This window comes from Phacochoerus africanus, chromosome 1, assembly GCF_016906955.1.
Source record: "Phacochoerus africanus isolate WHEZ1 chromosome 1, ROS_Pafr_v1, whole genome shotgun sequence".
Lineage (NCBI taxonomy): Eukaryota > Metazoa > Chordata > Mammalia > Artiodactyla > Suidae > Phacochoerus > Phacochoerus africanus.
Window position 1 is genome coordinate 76,325,164 of NC_062544.1, and position 22,319 is coordinate 76,347,482.

A 22,319-nucleotide genomic window follows, 5' to 3' on the forward strand; every position below is an offset into this window, starting at 1 on the left:
AAATAGACTTGTGGCTGCCTGATGGGAGAGGGATGGAGTGGGAGGGATCGGGAGCTTGGGCTTATCAGACACAACTTAGAATAGATTTATAAGGAGATCCTGCTGAATAGCATTGAGAACTTTGTCTAGATACTCATATTGCAACAGAACAAGGGTGGGGGGGAAACATGTATACATGTAAAGATAACTTGATCCCCTTGCTGTACAGTGGGGAAAAAAATAAATTGAAAAAAAAACCAAAGTATATGGTTCAGCTTTCCTGATTTTCATTACTCTCATTCTCACTCAAATGGTTCAACTTTAGTTGTCATTTACCAATCTTGATTGTTTTTAAAAACCTTAATTAGCACAAGAGGCTCAACTGTGCCAAATTCCACAAAGCCAGATGCTGCTTTCTGAAGTAGAAAAAAAATACATAAAAAGTTACTAGTTTTTTTAAAAAAGGGAACAGTGAAAGGCAGCCATTTGATCTCTCCATGTCCATTATTTACTTTGCTCTGATTTAAGTAAAAATGTTGTGTAAGAGGCCAGAGAACATTTCCATAGGAACACTGAGGTTCATTAACACAGAAGTTGTAAATAGTACATTTCTTCCTGAGGAAAGGAAGTTCATGACTCTGAGCAGACACACACAGGTGCCCCCAACATTCTGGGAAGTTGGGAGATGGATCTTGAGTCCAAATGTTTTAAAAAGCCAACACTTCCCATTTTGATTCCGTAATGATTCTTTAACCCTTACCTTGACCTTCAGTGATTATTTATTGCTTTCTTCAAGCAGAAGCCCATCTGCAAGATAGTTATTCTTTTGTGGTGTACAAATTTTAACAGTCTGCTTTTTTCCCCTAATGATTTCTGTGATTTGCACACATGCATATATTTTTCAGCAAGGTTGAATTTAAGCTTGCCATATCATTTCATATCACTCAGCAACATTTATTACATTTAGAACAGTTTTTTCCCCAAATGTATTAATGTGGTTTCTTTCTGATCAGTTTTATGGTCCAATCAGAAAAAAAAACTCACCCATGATAATTATATATATTTATGGAAACACTTGAGAGACTGAAGTTTATATTGAAAAAAAATTCACGTAATACTTATACAGTGGTTTGTGTTTGTGTTGGTTTATTTTATGTTTCCTTCATGCTGAACATAAGCCATATCACATCTCTTATACTGAGTTTGGGACTATAAATTCAGTTCCCACAGATGAATAACACAAAGGCATTTACAAACCTTGCTTTCCTCAGTCTGGACCCCAGACCTCAGGAACACAGTGGGATCATGTGCTGCATGTAGATTCCATATGCCAGCTGTGAGCTCAACTCTGTGCACATTTCTCCATAGTTCCTCTTTTTCCTGTACCAAGAATGGTAAGTTTTGGCCACCCAATATCCCTGAACCCTTCCTTAGAACATCCTGAATTCTTTTGAAGAAATGGGCTTTTCTCTATGTGCTTGTGATTTTGGTGGAACTGTGATTATAGGAAGCAGCCTTCTTGTTACTGAGACCCTGAGGTGTCCTGAGCAAGTCCTAGTGGGTCATGATGTATCTAGAGAATGGGTGCATGATGAGTCCAGTGGTTTCTTCTGGGACTTTGACATGTGAGCCGGTGATGTAAATTTGAAGTTAAGACTGGAGTTCATTCATTCATTTTTTAATATAATTTTTTATTATTTCCCCAATACATTTTTTTTTGTCTATTTGCTATTTCTTGGGCCGCTTCCGCGGCATATGGAGGTTCCCAGGCTAGGGGTCGAATCGGAGCTGTGGCCACTGGCCTGCGCCAGAGCCACAGCAACGCAGGATCCGAGCCGCGTCTGCAACCTACACCACAGCTCACGGCAACGCCAGATCGTTAACCCACTGAGTAAGGGCAGGGACCGAACCCGAAACCTCATGGTTCCTAGTCGGATTCGTTAACCACTGCGCCACGATGGGAACTCCCCCAATACATTTTTTTTCACTGTACAGCATGGTTACCCAGTTACACATACATTTATACATTCTTTTTTCTCCCATTATCATGCTCCATCATAAGTGACTAGACATAGTTCTCAGTGCTACACAGAAGGATCTCATTGCTAATCCATTCCAAAAGCAATAGTCTGCATCTATTAACCCCAAGTTCCCTATCCACCCCACTCCCTCCCCATCCCCCTAGGCAACCACAAGTCTTTTCTCCAAGTCAATGATTTTCCTTTCTGTGGAAATGTTCATTTGTGCTGTATATTAGATACCAGATATGAGTGATATCATATGGTATTAGTCTTTCTCTTTCTGACTCACTTCACTCAGTATGAGATTCTCTAGTTCCACCCATGTTGCTGCAAATGGCATTATTTTGTTCTTTTTTATGGCTGAGTAGTATTCCATTGTGTATGGAGTTCATTCATTTTAGTGGAAGCAACCCAACGAGACTGATGCTGCTATGGACCATCCCTAGAATTTCTGCTTCCTCCTCTTAGAGCTGCCTCAAATCCAAGACTAATTTTCTAGTTTTCCCAGTAGTTTTCTTAAGTCGACTAAGGTCAGTTCTTGCTACTTGCAACCAAAGAACACTGACTGACTTATTTCTTACTTCAGGTGGAGTCTCTTGCCATGTTTAGTGACTACTTACAACAGCCAGTGCTATGTGGTAATACCAGACAAATGCTACAGCACTTACAGGGCTGAAACTGCCTTGGAAAAGGTCTTTGCTTTCCCTCTTCAAAATCAGAGATTCAAAGAACCACTATAAAACACTATATAAAAGGAAATTGGGTCAAGATTTTCTTTATCATCTAACCTCATATGTTTATTTTAACATTTTTTTGTTATAAAAGCTATACTGAAGAATAAAATTAACCACAATCCCATTCTAAGTCAGTTTAATGTTTTTACTTGTTCACATCCTCTCCTAGTCCTGGTCTATGTTCAGAACTCATTTTTATTATCAAAAACATTGTCATAGATTGTATTTAACACTCTTTGTTCATGCATATGTTTCCATTTTGCCAGTCTCCATGTATTTTTTCCCTCACCTCTTTCTCCTCTATCCATAGAAAAACAAATGCTAATAGTAACATCATTATGCTTCACAGCATATCATGGGTTCCCTCCAGTCAGCTGGATCTAATTCATTGTTTGTATTTGGAGGGTTTGTAACTCTTTTTTTTTTTGCCTTTTTTTAGGGCCACACTCATGGCATATTGAGGTTCCCAGACTAGGGGTCTAATCAGAGCTTTTGCTGCTGGCCTACACCAGAGCCATAGCAACGCCAGATCTGAGCCATGTCTGCGACCTACACCATAGGTCACGGCAACGCCAGATCCTTAACCCACTGAGCGAGGCCAGGGATCAAACCCACAACCTCATCGTTCCTAGTCAGGTTTGTTTCTGCTGCAGCAAGACGGGAACTCCAGTTTGTAACTATTTACATGTAATGTTTGGGATTAAATCTGTCATCTTGATGTTTGTCCCCTATTTATCCCATCTGTTCTATATTCATTTTCCCCCTTATTACCTGTTATAGGTTTCTTAGCTATACCTCTACATTTTAGTTTCAGTGGTTGTGCTAATGTTTATAATATATACCCTCAATTTACCAAATCTACTTTATTTGAATGTTATGTAATAACTTATAACAGTATACTTCCATTTTCTCCTTCCATCCTTTGTGCTATCATTGCCATACATTTTATTTATGCATAAGTTATGAACTCAACATGTTTATTTTTGCTTTATGTAGTTAGTTACTCTCAGAAGAAATTTTAAAATGGAAAAATACTTTCATATTTACCCACGCATTTACCATTTCTTATGCTCTTCATTCCTTCATGTAGATTCAAGTTTCCATCTGGTTTTATTTGTCTTCTGTTTAAAAAACTTCCTTTAACATTACTTAGAATGATGTTAAATGGCAAAGTCTCTCAGCTTCTATTTCTTAATAAGTCTTTATTTCACCTTCAGGTGAAATTTTTAAAGATTTTTGCTGGATATAGAATTCTATATTGACAGTATTTTTTGTGTGTGTGCTTTTTAGGGCCGCACCCATGGCATGTGGATGTTCCCAAGCTAGGGGTCCAATCAGAGCTACAGCTGCTGGCCTATGCCGCAACCACAGCAACCACCAGATCTGAGCCACATGTGTGACCTACACAACAGCTCATGGCACCACCAGATCCTTAACCCGCTGAGCAAGGCCAGGGACCAAACCTGCAACCTCATGGTTCCTAGTTGGATTCGTTTCCACTGCACCATGACGAGAACTCCTAACAGTATTTTTTTTTCTGTAATTTAAAGATGCCATACCATTGTCTTCTGACTTGCATCATTTCTGAAATCTGCTCTCATTTTTATCTCATTCTTCTGTACACCATGTGCCTTTTTTCTTTGGCTGATTTTAAGAGCTTTCTGTTTAGCTTTTTTTTTTTTTAGAAATTTGATTTTGATGTGCTTTGATGTGATTTTTGTGTTTATCCTCCTTGGGGTTTCTTGAGTTTCTTAGATCTCTGGGTTCATAGTTTTTATTAAATTTGGAATTTTTTTCAGCCATTATTTCTTCAAATATTTTCCTGCTTCCCTCTCCTCCCCTCCACAACACATTGCTGGGACTCCAATTAAACATATAGTGAACCACTTGATATTATCCCGAGGTCACTGGGGACTCATTTATATTTTTTATGTTTCAGATTGAATAGCTTGTATTGCATCATCTTCAGGTCCACTGATCTTTTCTTTTTCTATGTCCAAGCTACAGTTAGTCTCATCCAGTATATTTTTCCACTTCAGATATCTTAATTTTCATCTCTACAAGTTCCATTTAGTTCTTTTTTATGTCTTTACTATCTCTCCTGATTATATTGACATTATTTAAAGATCCTTAAACATACTGAGCATGTTTGTAATACCTATTTCCAAGTATTTGTATACTAATTTCACTATCTCTGTCATTGATGGGTCTTTTTACTATTGATTTTTTTTTTTTTTTTTTGCTTATCCTGGACATGGGTCATATTTTTCCTGATTCTTGGCATGTCTAGTAATTTTGTTATTGGATGCTAAACATTCAGCTGTTAGTAGATCATTGAGTATCTGAACTTTGCTAACCGCCTTTAAGGAATAATTGTTTTGTTCTGGAAGATCAGATTGGTTCAGTCCTTTCATGGCTTTTTTTAAACTGTAGTAACTTCTATTCTGGGCTAATTCAGGTCTACTACTAAGCTGTTACCCTCTGGGTCTCTTGAACAGTCACTTTGAAAGCTGGGTCTCTTGAAGGCATAATGCGGAAGATCAATAACTTGAACTTAACCTTAAGGATCCTTGGCAAGAGATTCATAAAATCCTCTCCACATGGTAAAGCTTGAGACCAAAGAGTTGATATGAGAATATAAGGAACTGAGGTTTCCTTCAACTGCATAGAAGGACCTAACATATGTTTGGATGCTGAGAAACAGTTGGAACGCTCCTGTGAGAGTGTCAGACAGTAGACCATTAATCACGAGGTCAGTAATTCAGTGTGATACCTGATTCTGTGTACAAGGACTTGACAGCTTTTTGGCCTGCCATATAGATGATGTCTAACTTCCTGGTCCCTGTTAGGATAAAATGGCACTGAAGAGTTCATTAATCTAACCACGTATCTCCTTAGGACCTCATCCTACAAACGGGAACTTTGAGGCACTGCTACAATTCTAAATCAGTTGTCCTTCATCACATGTCTTTGCTTATATTCCTGAGTTTTATAAAATTTGTTAAATGGTTTTATGTTGAGAGATTCCTTTCCAGTTCATATTTGAAAAGGCCTATTTTGTTTCACCCATTTGAAAATGCCTTCCTTTACAATTTTTCATCACTGTCCTTTTTTCAATACAGTATTTGACTTCGAAAATCTCATTTATCTTGGAATGGTTTAAGGGTAAAGGGAGATGGCTTGGAACCATTTGAAACCATTTCACCCTATTTTTTCATGAGCTCTGGTAATAACTATGGGTATAGTACCAACAATATCTATTTTATAAGGTAATTGCTTCAGCTTTGGTGTCTGAGGCTATTAAAATGAAGCTTGATGTCTGATTTTTTGTTATTGTGATTTTTACAGCATTGTTCAACACATTTACCCATTCCATTAAGCCTTACTGATTATTAGCTCAAAGGAATTATTTCCTCTTCTCTATATTAATTTCTTAAGCCCAAATTTACCTTGGCTTAGTTTAGTTGCATTGTTAACCTTTGAAATGTAGGTAAGTTTAATGTCCTCAACACAGGTTGGCCCACCAATAGATTTAGTGAATATTCATTTATAATACCAAACCGAGTTCCTACTGGAGTGTGGTACCAGGATGCAGGTTCAATCCTCAGCCAGGCACAGGAGGTTAAAGGATCCATTGTTGCCACAGCTTCAGTGTAGGTTGCAATTGCAGCTTGGATCTGATCCCTGGCCTGGGAACTCCATATGCCATAGGGTGGCCAAAAAAACCCGCTATATACATACACAGACACAACTTATATGTGTGTGTGTAATATCATGTATATATTCATGTGTGTGTGTGTGTGTGTGTGTGTGTATCCAAACAATCTTTTCTGATATTCACTATAAGGTTCTCTAAAGATTTCCCATTGTTTTTGTTTACTTAATGTCTAGAGAACCACAAATGTAATCTGGCCAATAAGAACAACCAGCAGGTTTACCCTTCTGAGGCTCTGGATTCTCTGCTCTGTTCCCTGGCCCCAGGCTATACTTTTTAAAATTATTTTTTATTACAGTATAGTTGATCTACAATGTTGTGCTAATTTCTGCCATATAGCAAAGTCACTTAAACACATATACACAGTTTTTTAATAATGCTTTATATCCAGGAGACTGGATATAATTCCCATGCTATACAGCAGGACCTTTGTTGTCTATTCTAAGTGTAAGAGTTTGCGTCTACTAACCTCAAACTCCCAATCCATACTCCACACCCGCCCCCCACCTCTATCTTAACAAATATCCTATAGAAGTCATAATAAGCATGTGGAAAAAGTATCTAGTTAAAGAGAATATAAAGTGATCGAAGTGTTAGGAATTCTGTGTATGAGGTTCCAGAAATCAGATTTGACCTTGGTGTTTATGCTTAAGAACGCAGGAGCCAATTTCCACTGTTGGTAAGAATTTACTACCCATGGCACAAAGAGAAAAATAAATTAAGGAAGTCGTCATAGAACCTGGAGGAAGCAGACAATGCCAGATTCACCCTTTGCAACACAAAGTCCAAGTGCTGGAGTTGGAACACTTTACAGCAAGCCAACTTCAGGCTTAAAGTGGGACTGAAAACATAAGGTTTAGAGGACAGAGAAGAACTCTAATTCACTGTCCATCAAAACCCTGTGGAAAAGCTCACAGGACATTGGTCTGCATTTTAAAAAGAGCACATGTGTGTCTTTTCAGCTATTTAAACAGAACAGCAACAAATCCACACATGAAGGAAATTACTCCGGGCACCTATAGGTTATAACTCATTTTTCTTGCTCTCTTCTCCCCCACCACTGAGAAAACTGCCTCATAAGGGCGACCTTATGTGACTATTAACGCTCTGGTGCCACCAGCATCTCTGTTCCTCTCCAAAAAACTCACATTTCTTATCAATAAGAATGCTAACTGGATGATTACCAATTACTAATTATGAGGTGCTGTGAATCATGTGGATTCTTCTTCCATTGCTGAAGGTTACTAATGTTTGCCCTTGAGCTGTGAAAATCTCCACTTGCATTTGATATGTTTTGAGGCGCCACCTCATCACACCCACTTACCAGAAACTTGGAATCTGTGCTGCAGGCATCTGGGCCCCATGCCCTGGCCACAGATGATTGGACAGAGTTGTGCACGTGGTTCAGGGGCCACAGGCTGGCTGAGCCAATCAGATTCTCTTTCTCAGGAATTTGAACTGGTGAGCTATGTTGCAGTTTCCTTCAGTGGTAGGAACAGCCTTGTGTGCCCGGAGGATAAAAGTGGGAGATAGAGGGGGAAAGAGACAAAGAGAGGAAATGAAGGAGGAGAGAGAGAGAACATACAGCGTGAGGCAGGAAATCTTGAGCGATGAGACTATTTTTCTGTGGATTACTAGAGACGCAGCTGGAAACTTAAATTCTTGGCTCTCTAGGTCCCAGGCGCCTTCCAGGAGGACTGGCTGTACTTCCTGCCTTGTCTGTCTGCGGAATTCTCCTTATCAAACTAACTTACAGGGTTCTGTCCTCACAACCTAAACTGTTGGCACAGAACCCAAAGTATGTTAGAAACTTGTATTTCTTGCACATTTCTGGCAAGACTGACTTGGGCTCAAGCAATATTTCATATTAATCATAAACAGAAACTTAAGCTCATAAGCATTCGTCATTTACACTAAACCCCACACAGAGATGGAATTCAGGGATTTCCTCAGAACTCTTCCTTACTGCAGATATTGAGCCTGTGCCCTTTCTTCAGCCCACTATAATGGAGGCCTGTAAAGGCCACGCAGAGTGTGCGCCCCGTGAAGATGGTCAGGAACCAAGGCAGGATGGGTGACTCTTGTGAAGAAACTATTTAAGAACTCTTTCCTCTCCCATTTGCCACCAAAAGGTATTTCTTCTGTGTTGGTGATAAGCTTCCAGGCCTTCGTTTTTCATGATTTCAGCTGGGCGTGCCAAGGGGCGGGTCCTTCTGCTTTGACTTTAATAAATATCTGAGATGGACTCCAGCGTACCTGCCATGGCTTTCTGGATTCAGACTGCTCTGCCCTTGCTTCTCTGCCATCCCAGCCTGACCCTTAAGAGCTGTCTCCTACCTGGAACCTGCCAGGAGGCTCTGTAGAGTCCAGGGTGGGGTCAGGCCTTTTCCACAGTGTGGAACATGGCATGTTGTGTTTCCTGGACATCTTAAGGTTCTGTTCATTCTTGAGAGTCCGACCCCAGTAAATAACATTCTTTCATTTGGCATATTTACTTAAGAACCTGTTTCTCGGTGAACTCAATGTCCTTGGTTAATTTTAACCTCATTAGAGATAAAATGTTAGCAATACATGGTTTGACCTCTTATTTCTATTGTGGCCATTCCATGGGTCCTTGTGACTTCAAGAATATGTCAGGGTATCATTAACTTTAGGAAGCATCTCTCCCCAGGACTACAGCTAAAAGAGACTAAATCAAGGCCTTAATCAATTTAAAAAAAAAAAGAAGGAAAATCATCACACTATTAGATTCTTTGATTCAAGAAGGTTAACAGCTCAGCTTGGCTTTCATTGTCAACTTGTGGTTTGGAATTCATTTGATATTAGTATGAGCTCTGTTCTAGTCACAATGAGTCACAATGATAGAAGACCCACATTCCTTCTCACAAGAGCTTGAAGTTCAGTAAAGAAATGCATGTGATGAACGTTTTTTTAAGCATAAAGAACTGAAATAAAAATGAGGTTCTTGCTGATTTTTGCTTAGAGATTGTAGAAACCTATGGAAGCCTTCTCAAAAAAGTAGCAGATGTAACTGGGACTATCTGATGGCTGACCCAAGCACTTCTGCCAAGCCAGAGGATCATCACCTGGAGGAGAGAGCCCAGCCCCCATTCACCTCAGTATGGTGCCCTGAGCAAAGCATATACAGCACAACTCTACCCAGTGGCCTTGGTTGGACCAATAGCAAAAGAAAACAAAAGTACTGCCCTCCCACTCTGGGCAAAACCCCAAACTCCCAGATAAGTAGCATCAGAATCTATTGATTCTCGCCTAAAACTACTAAAGTGTGCTCTATGGACCAGCGCCGCATTGCACTCTTTCTGCTAGTCTGCAAAAATATGTACAGAAACTGAGAGAAAATATTTAGAAATGTTTATAGCAATTTGATATCAGTGAAATATTTTAATTTAACTTTACAGAAGTGCCAGTCTGCAAAGAATTGGAAATTTAAGAAATGGGTCCGTCACCACAGATTCACCATGGATAGGTTTAAAAACACTGCTCTGCCACAAATTTCAAAGGGAAAAAGCCACTTTACTTCCGGCTTTAAAAAGATAATCACGGAGTTCCCGTCGTGGCGCAGTGGTTAACGAATCCGACTAGGAACCATGAAGTTGTGGGTTCGATCCCTGCCCTTGCTCAGTGGGTTAAGGATCCGGTGTTGCCGTGAGCTGTGGCATAGGTTGCAGACGCGGCTCGGGTCCCGCGTTGTTGTGGCTACACCTCTGATTAGAAGACCCCTAGCCTGGGAACCTCCATATGCCGCGGGAGAGGCCCAAGAAATGGCAAAAAGACCAAAAAAAAAAAAAAAAAATCACATGACATTTCCTTTTCCTGTCCATAGAGTGTTTTTCAGTGTGCTTATGCATAGAGTGACTACAGTAGGGACGGCTGAAAATGCAACTAGAAATACAACTGATCTCATAAGCAGATTGAAGTGTTTTGCTCTCACCTTGCGAAACATAAACCACATGGAAAAATTAGTTTCTCATTTACCATTTTCTGACTAAGGAATTACACATAGATCCAACATACGCCAGGGCTGAATTTTTCTTTTAATCTATCCAGCAGGTTTATCTATAGCTAATGGTAGCTCCTGATAAGAGAGCTATAAATACATATTTATCTTTCCTATTTACCTACAATGATATGAGTATTTTATAACAAACATCATTTTCACCAAGCGTCACCTCCTCTCTGCTCCTTTTTCACTTGAGTCATGAATATGTCTACTTGGAATCACATACTGAAAGTTCCAGAACATTCATGCAGCTTTTCAGGTCTTCATCCCTGTTGTCACTTTGCATCTGCTGCTTCTCTCCACCTAGCCCTGGGGTCCTTCCCATGAAGCTTGGTCCAACAGAGAAGCGAGCACCCAAAGGAAGTCCATGCACATCCTGAGCGGTGGACAAAAGCCAAGACTTGACAGGTAGGTGAAGTAGTTCCAAGTTGTTTCCCAGATTTTGTCTTCAGGGATGACAGTAATAACAAGAAATGGGGCCAGGAAAGTCTCAGGCTTTTGTGTTTGTCCTTATGAATGTGCCGATGTGTGGTAAGGAGCACAGTTAGATGCTGTCCTTAAAGCCTTCTAGCTTATGGATTTGACCTCCACTCCACCTTTTCAAGCTCAAGGGTGAGCAAAACAGAATTATAAAATGCTGTGCCAATACTTAGTTTTAACTACTAACCTCTACTTGGTTCTGTCTAAATGTTCCATCTGAGGCTTTATAAGTTAGAAACAAAATATTTTGTTTACAGGAGTTACCGTTGTGGCACAGTGGAAACGAATCCAACTAGCAACCATGAAGTTGTGGGTTTGATCCCTGTCCTCGCTCAGTGGGTTAAGGATCTGGCGTTGCCGTGACCTGTGGTGTAGGTCGCAGACACGGCTCAGATCTGGCGTGGCTGTGGCTGTGGCGTAGGCCGGCAGCAACAGCTCCGATTAGACTCCTAGACTGGGAACCTCTATATGTCACGGGTGCGGCCCTCAAAGAACAAAAGGACAAAAAAAAAAAAAATGTTTACAAATAGGATATTTCAGTGGAAAAAAATTCTGTACTTTGGGAATGCTTCTTAGAACACACTCCTCGTTTAAATAAATGACTTGTACAGAAATGGGTTTTACAACCCATCTAGACTAAATTAAAAATACTCAAAGCATTTAAAAAAAATTTGCCAAATTTTCCTGACTAAACTTTCCAAGTGACTGACACTAGTAGCAGCAAAATGACTTAACCAGCAAAATGACTTAACCACCTAAGGCCCGATGACATTGATTCTAAGGACCAACAGATCAATTATACACAGATATCTGTTATCTTTAAACAGAGAATGGTATTTTCTCCAGAGACTCCAGCTAAGACTATAACTTGAATGTCTCTTGTGTGGTTCACTCATCCTCACTGGCTTTGAACCACATTCGTTCCACCATGAGCTCTCATTTCCTCAAACACATTCTGTGATCTTCCAGTGCAGACATGTGGCATGCACTTCCAGCTGTTCTACACTGCCTTCCTTGAGTATTTTTAACTTAGTCTAGTAAGGCCAGATAAGCTTTCTTCTTCTTGACTTAGAAGGGTATAACATGATTCAAACCAAATGATTTGAGGAAGTCAACGTTTTTCAACAAATAATATAGAAGTGATTCTATAATTTGGACCCACTTAATTGTGTATCTGACTATAAAATGTCTGTTTGTCTGACATACACAGGATTTGAAGCAAAACTGGCTATAGAGAAAGAGTATACCTAAATACAACCAATACTAAAGTAATGAAAGAATATTCAACTTATGACAAGCAACCCAACAGACCATAAAAGTTTTAGATCTATGAAAATATATTTAAAAATTTTAGTCTTAAGCAATGTGAGACACATTCTTATAAAAGAATCACAGCTTTAGAAACTTGCTATTTATGAGAAGAGATACTGTTTCTGAATTAGTAATTCCTTTATTCCTATTTGTATATCTTTTCAAGTATCAGTTGATTATCAATTAAAAAAAAATTTACCTTCTTTATTGGAGAATTCCCAACATTTTCAGAGTACTCAGAAGTTAGACTTTTTTTCCTTCCTAGGGCCAGCTTGGATGGAATTAAAATGGTCTTTCTTAGAGCTCACTAAAATATGAGGACATTATCTGACATACGGTAATAACAAATATTTCCTGAGTTCCCATTGTGGCTCTGCAGGTTAAGAACCCAACATAGTGTCCCGAGGATGAGGGCTCGATCCCTGTCCTTGCTCAGTGGGAAGGATCTAGTGTTACCACAAGCTATGGCATAGGTTGCAGGTGCAGCTCAGATTCGGTGTTGCTGTGGTAGCAGCTGCAGCTCTGATTGGGCCCATAGCTGAGAACTTCGAAGTACCGCAGATGTGACCGTTAAAAAAAACAGACAAGGGCATGTTTTCATTGTTGCTATAATTCTTCTCATCATTTGAAACCTAAACAGAGAGACATTAAATGTTGACATCACACAGGAAATTCACTTCCAATTCATTGTTCGCATTTAAAAGCGGTGCTAATTTATACGCAGTTCCTTCTAATTAGTTTGTTACATTCACCATACAACTGAATTAAAAACAAACCCACCCAATACCTATTCCCTTAAAAATCTTCTGTGTTGATGCTTTCTCCAAACACAGCACTATTGAAAAGACCTCTTCAGTTTTTATTCTCATCGTATTGAAATACTTTCACAATTTGATCTTGGACCTCTGTTTGAAGAATTCCTTTCCCACCTTGCCTGTCACTTAACACAGTTAAGGATAAACGTCATGGGTTTATATGTCACAGAGTTACAGGCTACACTCCCTGTGAAAAAGTTCTTCCTTTAAATCCTGGACTGATGTGGAAATCACTGCACCAGGTACAGAGGTGCAAGGCAAGTAAAAACATACAGATGTCAGGTACATACCTGGAAGCTCCGTTGGAGCCAGGAGTCCTGGGCAGCAGTTCTGGAAGTGATCAGTCACGGCAGAACTGCTGCTGGCTGTCATGATAGCTGCTCATGAACACCAAGGGGAGAGTTCATTTTGTCTTGGTCACAATAACACAGCAGGGGGTAACTTGCAGCATTATCAATTAAATGACAGGGGTTATGCAAAACCATAGATGCCTCCAAGCAGGAAAGGGCTGTAGAAATCAATTAAGAACTCCTGCTTTGTATGGTTGTCTAGGTAACATAAAGCCCCTTGGTCTGAGCTCATTTTTCTCTAACTCTTGGCCCAGAAAACAAAATGACAGTGATTATCCCCATTACAAAAGGATCTGAACATGATGTTCATACACCACAGCATTTAACATGCCTCATTTTTATTTATAGTAAAACCGTGCAAATGTGAGAAAACATGAGCATCCAACATGTTAAGTCATTCTCAGAAGGCATCTGTAACTTTGAAGTAGCATATTAACCAAGATTTTCAGTTATTTCATATTTATTGAAATTCTAAACAGATTAGCAAAGTATTTCCAGAATAAAGATTACCCAAATGAACAAGAACAGTATTTCCAAAATAAAAATGACCAAAAAGTTAGTTGTCCTGAGTATATTAGTTGTCTCTGGTTGCTGTAACACATTATCACAAACTTAGTGACTTAACCCATTTATTACCTTGCTGTTCTGTAAATATGAGTCTAACACAGGTTCCACCGGGCTAAAACCAAAGTGTCGAGGCAGGGCCATGTTCGTTTCTGGAGGCTCCAGGGGAGAAGCTTCCTTTGCCTTTTCTATATACATTCCTTGGCATATGGCTCCTTCCTGTAACTGCAGCAACTTCTTCCTGTATCTCCTGTACGTAACCAAAGCCTGCAATGTTGCCTCTCTGACTCTTCCACATCTCACATTTCTGACTTGCACTGTCTCAAGTCCCTCTTCTACTTTTAAGGACTCTTGTGATTATACCAGGTCCACTGGAGAATCCAGCATACTCTACCGCTTTCAAGGTCAGTAGGTTAGTACCATAATTCCACGTGCAACCTTATTTGCCTTTGCCCTTTAACCCAACATATTCACAGGTTCTGGGGCTTGGGATATAGACATGCGGGCGGGCAGGATTCTATCTACTGTACCTTAAATACACATGTAAATACACATTAAATACACCAGTTTAATATTTTTTTGATAGCTCAGTAATTGTCATTCAATTGCCTTAATCGACAGAATTTACCTTTTTAATCTATTTAAAACACATTAAAGGGGCCAAATGTAATAGTAACAAAAAACGAGATATAAAACATTTTGTACAACATTACAAAGTAGTGGCTATGTGTGTGATGTGTTTAGATACGTTTATATAAAATTGTACATGTATATATATGAGTGTATACACACACGCACACATGATTAGGCACATGTGTATATATATATATATATATATATATATATATATATATATATATGAGTGTATGCACACCCACAATTAACATCAAATGGTTCTGGAAAATCATTATACCATAGAAACTGCTGGGAAGGTAATGCTTATAAGAAGACCATGTTTATGAATATCCCAGAAATCAGTCAATGACAAGATTCTTAAGAATATAAACACTATATAAATCAAAGAAATTCTTTCCCTTTTGTCCTTTTCCCCTACTTGTTTTTTCTCATTTTTTTTTTCCTGTTCAAATTAAACATCCTTGTGTTCTTAAGGCCTGTTATGTATGAAATGACCAGAGCCCTTAGGAACAAGGTCAAACCACCAACCCACAGATTCCTTAGTGCAGCCGCTCTGAAGGAAATCACTGAAACCAAAGGGCAGCCACCAAGGGGTCTCTGGCCAGTGTACCTGAAATCCCGGACAGGAAGGTCCAGACTCCTTCAACGGCAGCAACACTAGCTTTGGTTTTCGAGAAACACTACTTGCAGGTGTGACTCTTGTCACTGGCGAGAGCTGGTGCCCAGTCCAGCCGGACTTAAAAGACAGGAATGTGGTAGTGGCGGTCGTTCTCAGTCAGCAGGGAAATCTCCGGCCACTCCCTGAGTGACTCCTCTGGGTAGCAGACTTCAAAGTCTCTGGAGTTAAACTTGAACAGTCTGAACACTTTTATCTTGACTTCAAGGGAGTATCCAAGTATAAACATATCAATCTGGGGAAGAGATGAAAGAGAGGTCACACACACACACACTTCCAAGTTCCTCCTCCGTCCAGCGGGGGCAGCGTGTGCTTCTGCAGCTCCTGGAACAATGTACGTGTTGACAGATGCCCACGTGGAGCCATGAGTGGGCACAGAGCCTGGAACAAACATCCACACTTGGAAGGCGGGGGACAAGCAGAGGGACCTCTCTGAGGCCTGGCATGAAGAAATCACAGGGAAAGCGGTTGGGAAAAAATAATGCTCACCAGAAAAATTACACTTTCCCAACTTCATCGTTTTAATTATTAAAATTCAGATAATGTTGAGCACCTCCTAGGAAAGCAAAGCAAAATTAAACCCCTTTCTACAGGGATAGAAAAGCATTGTCTGGACTTTTTCAATAATTTTGATTTACCTGCACAAATAACCAAATGCTTTCCCAAATATTATCCTGTTGTGCCCCTGGGTAACCTCTGTGGTAGGAGAGCCTGTTCCTACCATAGAGGTGGCGTGAAAGGTCAGAAAGGCTCCTGGCCCCAGGGCTGCAAAAACGCAGCAACCAGCACAGGGTAGGGAGGTTTATCACACTTCTTTTCTCATTTGAGGGCAATAATAACCACCTGCCACCTCCTTGCAGCTGGTTTTATTCCTACTGAACGTAAACCCCAAACACCTATGTGCTCAAGTGTTGCCAACATTACCCTTCATCAAACACACACGAATCTTCTGCCCTGTTTAATTACCTGCTCCAGGCCACAGGTGTCGCCTACAGAGTTCAGGTGGTTCATCATGAAGCTCAAAGGATCGGATGAGCTTTCCCGAGTAAACAGGAGTCGAAAAAGACTGGGAATGACCTTCTTAGTCTTCATTTGTTCATAAACCTCGGTGACCTGATACAGCATGATAAACTTCAGAGCTTCGTAAAGTTTGTATTCCAGGATGGCATCAGAAAAAAGGATGTTGCACATGCTTCCTCTCTTGTGATAATCTTTCATGCCACTAAATTCAGTCCACTAAAAACAGATATAAAAGTGGAACTCAGAAGGGTGAATCCATACACCATTGATTTTTAAAGTACTTATACAACAAACCATGAGGAGAGTGGAACTTTAACTTTTCATTTTATATCTTTTATATATTTTGACACTGATTTTTTTAACCCTAAGTATTTATGACCGCTACAATAACTAGCTTAAATGAATTTTTTTTTTCCAAAAAGAACCACCTATTAGTTAAAACACTAAATAAGTCAGTTTCCTAAAACTGCCTTTAAGGTAATTGAGTTACACAAAGGACAGGCCAGAGACCAACAGTACCAACTAGTAGTATTTACCACTCGCTGTGTGCCAGGGCACAGTTTACAGCAATCTATGTGTGTATTTACTCACTGAATCTTCACAATAACACGGTGGATGCTATTGTATTCCAGGTTTACAAATAAGAAAACCATGGCACAGAAAATTTATGGTATTTCCCAAGGAAGATTCAACAGTCTAAAATCCTTGTCTATATTAAAAAGCAGGAAAAGCTCTGAGTCAAATTATAACATCTGTGCTATCTCCAAGTTACTGAAAGTTCCAGAAGGGCACCACATTTTTCTGGAGAAACAAAGGTACATGATCATAAAGGTTTCCTGGCAGACCCCAAAAGACTCCTGAACCTATTGATCACAAGAACAGCGTTGCTCTCGTTTATCACTTGGAGGAGAAAGAAGAACCGGAAAGGAACCAGTTATTTACTAGAAGAGTATTTTTGCCTGCACTTCCTACTGATGGAACATAAAGTGACACGCCTGACATGGGAGACAGATGCCTGCGTGTGGAATGCCTGCTTGCATTCCCCATCTTCATCCCCTAGAGACTCACCTGTGCTTTCAATAGTTCCACACATTTACGCAATTTTCCAAACACATTCGAACCTGTATACTTCTCAGGACCAAAACTGTATTGCTGGATCCAATTACAACCTTGTGAAAAGAGCAGTTTTTCAGGAAGCTTGAAAAGGAAGTAGATGCCAACACTGATCAGTATCTCAACATGTATTACACACAGTGTGGAGTATGTCACAGCAGATAATCTCAGCAATCTTCATTTAAAAATAATATAACAATTCAGTAAAGCGATATGACCGTGTTTTTTTTTTTTTTTGATTTGTGAATTGATTTGGATCATCCTCTTACGTTCACAATTGATGAAAACCTAAAAGAAGATTATGTCTCTAGAATCTTTTTGAATAAAATGCTTCCCAGATTTCCTATATATATATATATATATATTTACACACACATATATATATATCCATTTAGAATTTTTTTTAATCAAATAATGTTACGGTAACACAGTACATCAAGGAACATGTGAACTGCAGAAGGATATACTCTGAGGTTCAAACCTAGCTCTGTTACTTGCCTGCTGAGCGATTACTCAACCAGCCAGATTATCCACCCTCTTAGCCTCAACCTCCACTTGTAAAGCAAGGACAATACTACCCATTTTGCAGGATTCTTGTGGGGACTAAATAAGACTATGGAAAAACCTAAGAATCTGATCCATTGTGTATATCTGATACATCTGCCCACCCAGCTGAGCTTGTGCAGTCCAGAGTCCCTGTCCTCAGCAACTAGCAGCAAGACTGGCACAGAGCATACACTCCACGACTGCTAGATGAAATTAAACTACCAGAGTTCCCATTGTGATGCAGCAGAAATGAATCTGACCAGTATTCATGAGAATGCGGGATTGATTCCTGGCCTTGCTCAGTGGATCAGGGTTCTGGGATTGCCGTGAGCTATGGTGTAGATGGCAGATGCAGCTCAGATCCCATGTTGCTGTGACTGTGGCATAGGCTGGCAGCTATAGCTCCAATTCGACCCCTAGCCTGGAAACGTCCATGTGCTGAGGGTACAGCCCTAAAAAGCAAAAAAGAAAAAGAAGAAAAGAAATTAAACTACTAATAACAACTCTAAGCAAAAGATGTTAAGGAAATAAAATGTGTGTAGTTATACATATGCATATACTTTATATTTCCTTGCTACTCCATCCTTGAATGCACATAGGCCTACTACATTCAAATAAAAAATAAGCTTATTCATCAAGAATGTACTGCCTTACACTGTTAAGAAAATGACAAAACAAAGTAGAGACTGAGAGGTGTTCCTGTGTGGCTCAGCGGAAAGGAACCAGACTAGGATCCACGAGGATGCAGGTTTGACCTCTGGCCCTGCTCAGTCAGTTAAGGATCTGGGATTGCCACAAGCTGTGGTGTAGGTCACTGATGCGGCTAGGATCCTGCATTGCTGTGGCTGTGATGTAGGCCGGTAGCTGCAGCTCCGATTCAACCCCTAGCCTGGGAACTTCCATATGCTGCATTTGCGGCCCTTAAAAAAAAAAAATCACTGAGAGAAAATATTTGCAAATGCCATATCTGATAAAGCACTCATATTCAGAATATATATATAAAGAACTCTCAAAACTTGGTCAGTAATAAAACCAAACCCAATAAAAAAATGGGGAAAAGATGTGAACAGACTTCTTCATGGATGGCAAGTAAACACATGAAAAGATGCTCAATATCATTGCCCATTTAGGGAATGCAAAGTAAAAGCACAGTGATACAAATGCACCCCTATGAGAATCACTAAAAACAAAAACCCCGAGAGCATGGAGCGGTTGGAATTCATACATTATTGGTGGGAATGCAAAATGGCAGAGCTACTTTAGAAAACAGTTTGGCAGGTTCTTAGAAAGTTAAACATAACCTCTCATATAACCCAGCAATCTCACTCCTAGATGTTAGCCAAAAGGAATGAAAATTTATGTTCACACAAAACCCTGTATGGGAATATTTATAACAGCCTCATTCATAATTATCGAAAACTGGAAGCAACCCAGGTGTCCTTTAACAGATGAATGGAAAAACAAAATATAACATGTACATATCAAGGAACACCCCTCATCAATAAAAGGAGTAAAGTACAAATCCACGGAATAATAAGGATGAACTGTAGAAGCATTTATGCTAAGTGTAAGAGGCAGATTCAAGAGGCTAAGCACTGGATAATTCCATTTATGTGACATTCTGGAAAAGGCAAAACTAGAGGGCTAGAAGCCACAGCAGTGGTGGTCCGGAGCTGGGGGTGAGAGGACTGACAAAATGGGATACGAGGGGATCTTTGGGGTGGAGGTTACATACTGTGTGCATTCCTCAATGCTCAAATAACCAAAAAGTAGAAAAATGATTTTTAGTCAATTGCCTTACTTATAAAGGATAGAGGCTCTTCTCAAGAAAAGATGCTGGCATTAAGAACAAAATTGTAGGAGTTCCCACTGTGGCTCAGTGGGTTAAGAACCTGACACAGTGTCCGTGAGGATGCCGGTTTTATCCATGACCTCGCTCAGTGGGTTAAGGATCCGGTGTTGCCGTGAGCTACAGTGTAGGTTGCAGCTGTGGCTCACATCCTGCATTGTTGTGACTGTGGTGTAAGCCTTCAGCTGCAGCTCCAATTCAACCCCTAGCCCAGGAACTTTCATCTGCCACAGGTTCGGCCAAAAAGGGGAGGAAAAAAAAAATGTGAACAACTATCTTTCTAAGATGATTTATTTGCAAAGTGACATGAGAGATAGAGGCCTGGGCTAAAAGACCTTCAACCTCATGATGCCCTGTGTACAGAGCTGCCCACAGAGACCTGAGAGCACCTGAGTTGCAGTTCCCATCAACGTGGCTTTTCCTAAGTGTCCTACCTTCACAATATCTTTTTCTTTCATCCAGGATGGAAAAGAGAGGCCCTGGCTGAAGATCTGAAATAGCACCGACCTTAGTGCATCATAGTTATCTCTCCTTACTTGTCGAACACATTTAATATGACGCCGCCAAAACAGCTCCTCGTAAGCCTGTTAGCACACAAGGAAAAAGTAGTTTTTAATTCCACCGGACAAGAAAATAAAGAAAATAAAGTGAATTCATGGCACCTTCAGCAAGGTTTTACTCCCAAATAAAGTAGGCAATGATAAATTAAGAATGCGACCATGCATAATTTGAAAGTGACTTGTGTTTGCATAGAGTCCATGTCATGTGATTTCAGATGCTCAGTTCCTGGAAGCCCAGAGCAAGGGAGTGTCTTCCTGGGGAGATGATGGCTACAACTTGACTGCAGTGAAAAATGCTGGTATATACTTTTAAGATCGTGCTGAAGAGTAATTTAAATGCACTTTTTTTTTTTTTTCCCTTTCTGGCTTTCACTAGTGACCAGATTGCACAACACTGCTTGGAATATTTACCAAGACTGGTCCAATGGAAGAGTTTCTGTTGTGGCTCAGTGGAAATGAACCCAACTAGTATCCTTGAGGTTTCATTGCTGGCCCCACTCAATGGGTTAAGGATTCGGTGTTGCCGCAAGCTGCAGTGTAGGTCACAGACATGACTCAGATCCCAAGTTGCTGTGGCTGTGGTATAAGGCCAGCAGCTGCAGCTCTGAGAACGGACCCCTAGCCTGGGAACTTCCATATGCCGCAGGTACATCCTCCAGATGTTTTATGTTGAAGTTCCCTCAAGGCTCATTGGCTCATCAGATTAAGGATCCAGGGTTGTCACTGCTGTGGCTCTGGTTATAGCTATGGCTCAGGTTGGATCCCTGGCCTGGGAACTTGCGCGTGTTGCAGGGCGACCAAAAAAATATGTTTTATGTCAAGGTCCCTGATCCCTTCACGGATGCACAGATGTTTACTGGGCCTGGCCAGGAGAGAGCTGAAAAGTTCAACACTCCAGTGTCCTGAAATTACAGACTTAATTTACCCAAGTCCTCAAAGGCACTAGCTCTCGGTACAAGGCCTAATGGCAACATCTAGCAGCTGTTTGGCTTTTAGTTAGAGCCCCAGTTGTTTGTTCTTTGTGTTACACTTGGTACTCGCTGATCTTGGGTAAAGCAGAATGCAATGTGTGTTTCCTGATTTTTTTTTTAATTTTTTTAATTTTTTTTTATTTTTTATTTTTTATTTTTTGGTCTTTTTAGGGCCAGAGCTGCAGCATTTGGAGGATCACAGGCTAGAGGTCGAATCGGAGCTACAGCTGCTGGCCCACACCACAGCCACAGCAACACCAGATCCGAGCCACGTCTTTGACCTACCCTACTGCTCACAACAACACCAGATCCTTAACCCACTGAGTGACGCCAGGGATTGAACCCACGTCCTCATGGATTCTAGTCAAGTTTGTTAACCGCTGAGCCACAATGGGAACGTCTATTTCCTGATTTTTACACACATGTTCTTTTCCATCCTCCACGAGCTGTATAAACAGACTCACCTTCCTCATCAGCTTGGCACGGGGTGTCTCTCCTTTCCATTCTCTTGCACAATAACTGAGTAAATCAACTTCCGCCTCCACGCTGAGGTTCCCTGCACCAAATCAAAAATACAGGGTAGTGAATTTTCCTTTTCCTCTCCCTTTAAGACCCCCTCTACACCTTAAAAACAAGGAAACATATGCATGAAGATATTTACTTTTGAATTTTCTCTGTAGATATCCAATCCACCTAAAAGATAAAGGGAACAATAATATCAAACTTCTATTTTGAATAATGAGAGTAGTTTTGAAATTTAAAGATGACTCAACCACATACCATTTCAGCCGGTGCCCTAAATATAAATGCAGCCTTCTGAAGTAGTAGAGGGTGGCCACCAGAAGTGAAACAGCCAGTGTCACGGATCCTTTTGCTACCCTCCACGCCGTATCTAAGGCTTGGCTGGTGACTAGTGTCCAGGAGTGAACTTGGTCATTTCCTACAAAAATTTAATAAT

The 22,319-nt window shown here is 40.3% G+C and overlaps 1 protein-coding gene and 2 long non-coding RNA genes across 8 annotated transcripts in view; 1 reads left to right on the forward strand and 2 right to left on the reverse strand.

Moving 5' to 3' along the window:
- LOC125120161 (uncharacterized) overlaps positions 1-17,431 on the forward strand; it is a 58,796-nt gene extending 41,365 nt beyond the window's left edge. For both annotated transcript variants that reach the window (XR_007133265.1, XR_007133267.1), the window contains 2 exons: positions 10,778-10,878; positions 16,955-17,431. This is a non-coding gene — a long non-coding RNA (uncharacterized LOC125120161). The remainder of the gene's footprint in view (positions 1-10,777; positions 10,879-16,954) is intronic.
- LOC125120171 (uncharacterized) lies at positions 12,854-14,808 on the reverse strand. The gene is made up of 2 exons (XR_007133269.1): positions 13,367-14,808; positions 12,854-12,893 (listed from the first exon to the last, which is right to left on the reverse strand). It is a non-coding gene; the product is annotated as an uncharacterized LOC125120171 (long non-coding RNA).
- OTULINL (OTU deubiquitinase with linear linkage specificity like) overlaps positions 14,847-22,319 on the reverse strand; it is a 28,192-nt gene continuing 20,719 nt past the window's right edge. For 3 of the 5 annotated variants that reach the window (XM_047767959.1, XM_047767976.1, XM_047767984.1), the window contains 7 exons: positions 22,142-22,301; positions 22,023-22,054; positions 21,826-21,917; positions 20,265-20,414; positions 17,391-17,519; positions 16,269-16,538; positions 14,848-15,537 (listed from right to left, as the gene is read on the reverse strand). In XM_047767959.1, coding sequence (XP_047623915.1) covers positions 15,364-15,537; positions 16,269-16,538; positions 17,391-17,519; positions 20,265-20,414; positions 21,826-21,917; positions 22,023-22,054; positions 22,142-22,301 — 1,007 coding nt within the window. In that variant the 3' untranslated portion in view covers positions 14,848-15,363. Of the gene's footprint in view, positions 15,538-16,268; positions 16,539-17,390; positions 17,520-20,264; positions 20,415-21,825; positions 21,918-22,022; positions 22,055-22,141; positions 22,302-22,319 lie in introns of all 5 variants that reach the window. The other 2 variants (XM_047767968.1, XM_047767994.1) reach the window with 2 other exon arrangements.